Genomic DNA, 9,462 nt, shown 5'->3' with positions numbered 1-9,462 from the left:
TTCTATGCAGAAAGGTTTAACATAGACGTTGTATTCTGCCTGACACTGATCTGATACTGCAATATAGTGCTGCATAGTCTACTTCTACTGCTTCAGCTTTCTGGTACTGCTTCATATTTGACTGTTTAAAGAGCTAAGCGAGTGGGAATGATCCTGATAATGTACTTAAAGCAATAAAACATAACTGTTGCAGGAGATACCTCATTTTTCATAAAGACTACTTAAGCTGTGTTGAATTTCTTTCTTATAAATCAGTAAATGATTAAACAATATCAAATTGCAGTACTGGTGATTTGTTTGTATGTTTATTACATCATTTTTCTTAAGGTGTCAAACAGGTCAGAATACAGAGAATTACAAAATATAAATACATAGAAAATGCACAGTGGATGCAGGATCGCAAAGTGTAAATCATTACTTGTAGAAAAGGTACACAATTTGAGGTTTTTCACCACATGATTGCGAAGTCAAACATACTGAAATTTAGAATCTATCCAAGGTACACTTTTGTGTTTTGTTACTGACACACACAAGGTCAAATTCAGATGTCGCTGTTAAACCATTCAACAAGCACTTCTTTTGAAGCTTAAAGACATGTTTAAACGAGCAGGTATACTTTCAGAGCGTTATGTTGATGTGGACAGTTTGATTGCCTATAATAACATGTGCAGTGTGTAGAATAAAAAACACTTCATTCATGATCACCAAATGGCTAGAAATTGACATTATCTGGTACTACGTATGAAGATGATTATATTATATTATTGTATGATAGTTCAAATTGTAGTTAAAAAATAAAGCAACATGCAGAGTGTAAATACCAATACTAGACTGAATTTGCACTGTAATTGGTGCAAAAGATGCTGTGCAGTATACTGACAGAAGTGTGATGTGGAAACCTGTCAGATAAGAGATCACAATATTTAATAAAAATAAAGAAAACTGGAATGTTTGAGTCACAAATTTTGTAATTTTTGTACTATACTTTGTATTCTGTCTGACACCTGATTAGGAGAGTGATGTGCATCTTGTTACTTTCTTTAGTTAAACTCAGGGTGAAGAGCTGATCTGTTGGGCTGAGAGTTTGCTCTTCACAGGAGGATGCAGCCGCATGAGGAGCCCGTCGGGCTTTTGAGGAGGCCGTGCTGTGAGGTGGCTACTGACTGGATTAAGTTCCAGAAATGCTTGAAACTGATGCCCTCACCATCACCTACACCCATCTTCCGCAGGATCTCACCGAACCCCTGGTCTGAGCCGATCTGTTTTGTCATCATGGGCAAAGTAAAAACAGGCAGAAATGATTTGTGTGTTCACTGTGAAAGTCAAGGCACTAACCAAATCTTTACTCCACTTCTCACATTGTACTCACTAAAGTTTCAAAGCTGACATTTGGGAACATGGTGACATTGCTAAAGAGAAGTTGGATGAGGCAAGAAACAGGAGTTTTCCCCAGACTTCAGACACCAAAAACACAAGATATTATCTCCATATTTGATGATCTGAAGGCAATTTTGAAAGCCTTTCACACATTTCCAGAAATGTTATTCTGGTGGAAAAACACGAAATACATTTCTTTCAATAGTAGTTATGTTATGTAGAAACTCACCACAGATTGTTAAACACACAGTGAACTAAAGGTTAGAGAAGCAAGCTTGAGACTGGAAGTTTGCATGTTTGATTCCCGTACAGGCAGGATATAATAATAAGAATAATATTCCCTCATTGCACAGGAAAACTAAACTGTAATGGGTTTACAATGGACAATTGTATGTATGTATATATATATATATATATATATATATATATAAATGAAAGTCAAATCATGGTCATCATTCAAGGGCACAAGTCCTGCATAGGATGCCCTTGACATTTTAGTGCAAAGCAATTTAATTATTACATATTGTGTTATATATGCATAGCGACTACCCTCTACCAGTTGAAACCCAGCTATTGCAATTTAATTTCTGGAGCCAGATGACGTATGTGAACCTTTAGTCAGCAACAAACCTCCCTCCTTTAAAACCAATGTCCCCCAACTCTGCAGACTGTGGACATGGAAGTAGTGAAGGAGCTGTTATCCTTTCAATTAGCCTGTGAATAGCTTATGCCAATGAAGTCTTCTTCAATACAGCATGATGTTCATTTAGTAAATGATGGTCCATTTAGAGTCAAACAGACCATAAAGCAGGGGATGCTTTAGGGCGGGGCCACACAGTGATTGACAGGTTGGACCCGCTACTTATATACAAACTATCATCCCGACCTTACTTGTGAACACAAATGTTTATGAGTTTATATTGTATTTTGCCACTATAACAGACCCTTTACAGCACTTGCCTCACCCTATGTTTTTTTTCCTTGCCTGTGTTTTTATATAGGTTTATAGTGGCTTACTCTACTGTCAGGAGTACATAGAATATAAAAACATTTGAATGTCATCATGTATAAAGACTTTGCTTACTATAGGGCAGTGGTTCTCAAACTTTTTCTGTCACGCCCCACTTTGGAGGAAGAAAAATGTTCATGCCCCACCGCCCCAACACAATGGTAACAAAATGGTCCATGTTGAACTTTTATTGAAATAACAACATTTTGTGAGTCCTCCATCTGTACTTTTTCAAATAATAGAATAAAGAAAATTGCAATCACTTTCAAGTAAACCAGACTGCTCCATCAGACTAAAACAAATACAATGTGCAATCCCTTTGTTAGAACAATGCAAATAAAGTTCTATCTGTGCAAAAAACAACTAATATTTGGCAAAAAAAAGCTTATTGAGGCTGCAATTAACCTGTTTTGCACTGAATATCTTTTCAAAATAACAATAACGTGCAACCTGTGAAAAACTAAACATGAGTGCAGATATGTGTGAGCATATGGCTCACACATATCTGGAGCATTTTATTTTAAATATGAGCTTTAAAATGTAGCATTCTGGTGAACTCTGAGAAGAAAATTAAGTGATAAGACATTTACTTTAAGCAAAAAACTAATTTATTATTCAGTTATTAATCAGTATTTCAGCTCTATTATTATTAACCTTTAACATTTTTAGTCATATAAAAACAAAGATAGCAAGAGTAGCGAGAACCATCGCCTGTACAAATAAAGTGATTAGTTTTCATTACTGTATGGCTTCATATTAATTATACTGTTACTGTACAGCTGTCAGAATTGTGGCCAATCTTCCATTTGCAATTAATATGCATTGAATCCGGTTCAATTATTTAAATGGAAATGATAATCTACTCTGGCTAAGGTAGCTTATCAAGAGTAAAATAATAGCTGTGATTTAACTGCACGTGGGACTGTTGGGACCGGAAGTCCACTGTCTGTGGTCATCACAGTGAACAGTGTCTGCAGTGTGATGAGAGGGCAGTGAGCCCTTGTTGCTGTACTTTAACTCCTTGGAGCAGAGGCTGCATTTAGCATACCCTGCCTTATCGATGAATTTCATTCTACTTTGAGTTAAAACAAACAACCTGCAACCAGATCCGCCGGTGTTCGGGTTTAACGTTAACGAGTGACCGCATGAACTGAACCGAAACACGGGGGGCTGCATGTTTCATCACGTTACGTTTTTTCCTCCTAAATTGCAATAATGACGAACGTTAACAGTCCACCAAGTTCTGCATGCAGTGGACGTTAACTTAAACCAGCAAGTCTGAACGGTAACGGAACATAACGGAACTCAAACTGTAATGGAGGGAAAGACGCTGTAGACATCTTAACGCTGATTGGCCAAGACTCGACACGTCACATCAAAGATGTTTTATTGTGAAGATCACGACGTCACCTTTTCTCCTCGTCTCACTCCAATCTGAGAAACGCTGGCTGGCGCCTCGAGCAAATGCCTCTTCAAGCGATGTCTGACCCTTTGGCTTCAATATGTTTCACTCGCGCTAACGTTACTGTTACCGTTACTATCGGTGCATCTCCGGTGTGTCTTTGTTCATCCTGCATCGCTCTTTTCTGTTCGTTAATGTAGCGTTACGGTAGCGTCGGAGCCTCTCGCAGCTGTTAGCAGACTTGTGCTAGCGGGCTTGCTAGCTGTACCCAGCATGCAGTTCGGTGGTGTAATTTTATTAAATGTATTAAAATTATTAGTGTTACAAATTGTTTATGTGTCACAAACTAGTTGTGTCGTGGTGTTTTACCCTGTTAAAGATCATTAGTTGTGGGTTATTAATTGTTATAACCACCTCTCAATACACATAAGACAACTAGCTCCGACTGTTGCGCTCTTAGCGGCGAACAATATATTTTGCTGCCTGTTGAAGAGTGACAGCAGTTGTTTCGGCTATGATGGTGTGTGAAAAATTCATATCATACGGGAAATTAAAACCGGTATACCGCCCAGCACTAACTGAGCCTATATAATCTATAGGTTGTATATGTGTGTATGAGGCCTGAGGGACTCTGCTGGTGAAGATGTCTTTGTATGAGGTGAGTAATGTGAGGTATAATGCCAGACCCAACTGCTGTAGTCAATAGCCGGTCCAGCTGAGAGTGAAGCACATGGACACTGCCAGCAGTTTTACCTTGACCAGATTAGGCATCTGGGAGGACAAAAGACCTTTGAATTCATCGGTTTTCAGAGTTGGACCATTGTCAGCTGAAGCAGAGTGGAACTGGGTGACCAGCGTGTCGATGGCCTTCTCCAGGTCTGAATGCTGGGGAGAAGAAACGGTAGGAAGTCAAATTAAATACATACCTAGATCTGGTGATTTTGATCAGGGGCATTGCCCTCTGACAGGCTTTGCCCAAATCTCTGCCTCTGCACACATGATCACAAATGAATGAGAATGCAAAAATTCTTCCAACCTAAAGGACAAAAATTTAATTTAGCATTGTCTTCAAAAATTGCCTATTGAGCATTCCGATCTGCTACGTTGCTATGGATAAAGCTTGGGTAGGCAATTTGGGAAAAAGCAGCAAGACTAACACGTCATCTTATTTTAGTCGCCCTTACAGGCAATTCAGAATAATATATATATATATATATATATACACAGTATAATATATATCATATAATAATATTCAGTATAATATAAAAGACACACATACATATATAGATATAAGCTATGATGAGTTTTCACTGTTAATTTAACATCTCTATTAAATGTTGATGCCTCCATGACCAAGTTAAGCAGATGAGACTGAGGACAACTATGTAGAAGAACAGATGTTCACTTTCCCCAATATGTAGCTTGACAGAGTTCTCATGTGTGCCCTGGTGTTCTCATGTTTCCTTACCTCCTCCTGCCTCACTCCCTACCCTGGTGTTCTCATGTTTCCTTACCTCCTCATCCCTCATTCCCTACCCTGGTGTTCTCATGTTTCCTTACCCCCTCATCCCTCACTCCCTAACTGTCCGTGCTGGATCTGTCCCCGTTGTTTTAAAAAGCTAAATAAGTTATTAGCATGACTGCATCCAGCTAGCCAAACCTGTCTGGTACAGCTAGTAGAGAAGCTTCATGTACTGCTTCCCTTTCCCGCTAGTCTGCTGTGGGATCAGCTCTCCGCCAAAGTTTTCCTCTCAAACGGGTCTTGGAGGAGCAGTGCTGGTGCTCGCGCTCGCCTGTAGAGACTTCTCCTGACAAGAGCGCAGCTTGAATCTATTTGAGGATGCCGATTGGCTAAATTGTATGTCACTCATTTATCTCTTTAATCAGCAATTGGCACATTACATTACAAAGTTCAAAAACACAAATATTGAAAAAAAATGTTGTGGCTCAAGGTGGGGACAAGCCCCATGGCCCTCTATTGGCCAGCTGCCACTGGAACTTAGGGCTGGCTCAGCTTTATAGTTAGGGCTGGCTCAGGTTTGCCTTGGACCAGCCCCAAGTTATGCTTAGGTTGAAGAATAACCGCCGTCAGCGATGTTCTAGTAAAGCGAACACACCCGGAAGGAGGCAGGGATCATTTCCCCAGTCAACACTACACCTGGCATTCTATAGGTTGGGGAACCTTTACATCCCAAAGCAGAGGAGAAATTCGGGAGCACGCGTTTCACCAGCACACAGAGATGCCTGAGTGTGAGGAGAACAGCTGAAGCTGGAGTGCTTGAAATCTGTGCATGAAACAATATATCTGCATGCAAGCATAGAGTTTGAGCAGAAGTCGAGCAAACCAAAGGCCAAGAAGGGGCTATTTGAGTTTGAGGACAGGGTTTTGAGGGAAAGCATTTCAAAGTCTTGAATAACAATAGGAAAACAGCTCCTTAGTTAGCTAGCTACTTGCATTAGCCAAAGCAACATTTAGCTTGTTTTTTTTGACAACCAACTCACAGGAAGTTAGGTTTAGGCAACAAAACCACTTGGTTAGCTTTAGGAGCGTGGGACTATCGTCTGACGTCACAAAATGTCATTGTTTACTTCTAGTTTTGCACGGGAAATGAATAGCGGTCTCTTGGACAAAAGTCCTGTTTTGTATGAAGCTTATAAAATAAGAGCTATTGAACAAAAACCATATATATTTTAATAAGGCCATTACCGTGATCCGCCCCTTTTTTGATCTACCTGCATTTATGTAGTTAGCTATATCGCTATCTTTTTAAAGCCTGTAACAACTGTTTATAAGTTTCTTAGGTTTTATAAGCAAAAAACAATCCATCACATTTAGTAACTGATATGTAGCTTTCAATCCAATCACACAAACTTCAACAAAATGGACCTTTAATAGCCTTTTTGTAGTTATTTTACTGTTGCTATTTCCTTCATTCAGTATTGCAATTTGTAAGGAATTTACAAAGTATTACGACTATTTAAAGCAGTATTCATTTATTTTTTTGGCCACTTGGAGGAATCATACCAACCTAAACACTGCATAAAATCAAGCTATATTAATACGTTCATAAGTTAAATAAACTTGTTAGCAAACTCTTCCTTATGTACACTTCCAGCAGTACAGAGCAACATGATCATTCATTTGGAGTGGTGTTTGTGTCCACAAGATCAATGTCGGTCCAATTTCACTCTCTTCAAGCTCTGTTTTTGGCCTCTGGGAATCCCGTCTCTTCAGCTGCTAAATGGTCCACTCAGTTAACCAGCTAGTCTCTAACTGTCTGTCTGCTGCTGAGCAGGTAGTGTACAGTGCACTCTAAAACTAGAACTATCAGCTAAAAGACAAATAGCTGAGAATTCTCTGCAACTTCTTTCACATTACAAATAGTCATTTGATTCAGTGTTCATTTCAATGTGGCTTAGAGCAGCATTACAGATGGTTGTCTCGCTATAGTTATTCAGTGCATGTGGGCCAACTGCTTTGTTAAAACCACACCCTTTCTGACTGATGTACACAAGCTGCTGCAAGCCCCCTTCACCTCAACAGACACTATCCCACAGTGTGTGAGTGCACCAATATCCTGGCTGAGGACAAGCCAACGTGTTTACTGTAGAACACTTCTATATATTCACTCAAGTATTACCTAAAGGTTATATTATCCAAAAGATACCACAGTTGTCTCTGAAATACAAGCAGGAGGCTTAGTATATTTAATGGAAGAAAATATTTTTTTATACTTTTGGACTTATATTGGAAAGTTGAGCTGTGGAGAAGCATTTTGTGATTTAGTTACAATGAGAACAATTGAAGACAAACAAAGTTTTTGTAAGTGCTCATTTCCACACCTAAATCCCTACATTTCTACATTTCTTTCCAGCTCACTGTTCACTGTTAACTGTACACATCAATAGTGAGGTGAGAGTTGAGGTTGTTTGGGGGCTATAAAATAAAATGTAAGCAAGTTCTAAAGTATTCTCCTGACCACAAGCTCCAGTGCGCCATTGTTTGCTCTCATTGATGATAAGTGACACAATGTCACTGTAGTGTATTATTGGGACATGGTGGCCCCTCCCTACTGAACATCCGGATTCAGAATCAGCTTTATTGGCCAGGTTTGAGTAGGCTACACCCACTAGGAATTTGTCTCAGATTTTGTTGTTGCTCTCAATGTACTTACACAGAAATAGAAATACATAATAGGTTATTATTAACTTAGCATTAGTCTATTAATCAAGGACGAATATGTAACAGAATGAGACAGGTCCCATAATAAAGAGGAAGCCATGCTGCATTGTACAATGGTGTTTTACACACGGACAGGTGGATGAACTCCACCTGGGCCCTACATTAGCACAGAGACCCGCCCTTGATGAAGACATATTATAAAATAGTCAAAGCTACACACACTCCGTAATATATGTTGTTCATAATCAACTGTAATACTCTCACAGATGAACGATGCTTCCAGTATGTGTACTTTTTCTAAATGAATCACGGGACTAACTGCTTGAGTGGCGCTTCTTCTCAGGGAGGGGCAGCTAGCAGCACACGGCTCTAAAGAAGAAGTGTACGAGTTCCGTTTAGTCAAACACGAGCCGTTAAACTCGACCTAGAAGTGTACGAGTTCCGTTTAGTCAAACACGAGCTGTTAAACTCGACCTATCTGGGGAAAGTTCCTCCGCAGTCACTTTTCCCCGGCTGGCGTGAAATGTTGCGTCTTAAGCAGGAAACCGTTCTTTAAGACTCGTTCCGCTCCGTTTTTTCGACCATCTACCGAACGAACTAACTGTAAAGTTTCAAAAGTCAACATTACTAAACTGTGTCGAGCTTAACTCAGGTTTACGCTGTTAGTTTTAGAGCTCTTGTGTTGTTTCTTACCTGAGACATGTCGACTGCGAGTTTCTCTGCTCACTTTTCTTCTTGCTGTGTGTCTCGCTGCGTTGCTGCTTGTGTCGGTGGAGTGTTTCCAACAGACAGTCAGCCCCTGGCAGCGATCCTGGATCCTCCCTCTGCACGAGAGAGCCAGGAAGAAGGAGCAGCAGCCGAGGCGCCACCTTCCCGCCACCTTCACTCATACATACAATGAACCTATTCCCTAACCTGTGTGTGTGTGTGTGTGTGTGTGTGTGTGTGTGTGTGTGTGTGTGTGTGTGTGTGTGTGTGCGCGCGTGTGTGTGCGTGTGTGTATGTGTTTAGTGGTTTGGACAAACGACTTGTTGAAGTATAACCCTGTGTAATGGATATGTTGAGATATTCCAGTGAGGCGCAGCTCACATTCAACAGACAACTCATTCCACATCTGGAAGCCTTTAGTAAAAGTCTGACGCTGTTGTTTTGCGCAATAACTGCCTGCAAGTTGAGGCTGGTATTCTACTGTTCCTCCAGACTGTCACAGTGTTAACCTCTTCACTGCCAACCGTCAATGCGACACCAGCTTCCTTAGATACTTGACCTTTGTATGCAGACTTTATGTGAGGCTGTTATGTTGTTGGGAACGTTTTAAATAAAATCAGTCTATGATGATTATTTTGCCCACCCCACCTTCTCATCACGATCCTTGAGTGTCTGACTGGAAAGGGAAAAGCCACACCCAGTCAAAGAAGCTACAGTGGATTGTTTCAGTGTGAGACCATCAGCCAATCATTTTGCCACTGTGTTACTGCGCTGAACTGTTGA

General features: G+C 40.3%; 1 protein-coding gene across 1 annotated transcript; it reads right to left on the bottom strand.

The window, feature by feature from the left end:
- Window positions 1-283: 283 nt before the first annotated feature.
- s100v2 (S100 calcium binding protein V2) lies at window positions 284-8,825 on the bottom strand. Its single transcript, XM_079175981.1, has 3 exons — window positions 8,665-8,825; window positions 4,542-4,673; window positions 284-1,259 (listed from the first exon to the last, which is right to left on the bottom strand). Exons 1-3 carry the CDS (start codon window positions 8,671-8,673, stop codon window positions 1,092-1,094), a joined length of 309 nt encoding a protein of 102 aa, XP_079032107.1. The 5' UTR covers window positions 8,674-8,825; the 3' UTR covers window positions 284-1,091.
- Window positions 8,826-9,462: the final 637 nt, after the last annotated feature.

The sequence above is a fragment of the Pholis gunnellus genome, assembly GCF_910591455.1.
Source record: "Pholis gunnellus genome assembly, chromosome: 16".
Taxonomy (NCBI): Eukaryota; Metazoa; Chordata; class Actinopteri; order Perciformes; family Pholidae; genus Pholis; species Pholis gunnellus.
Note: the sequence above shows the minus strand (reverse complement) of the source record. Positions and strands in the feature narration are given on the sequence as shown.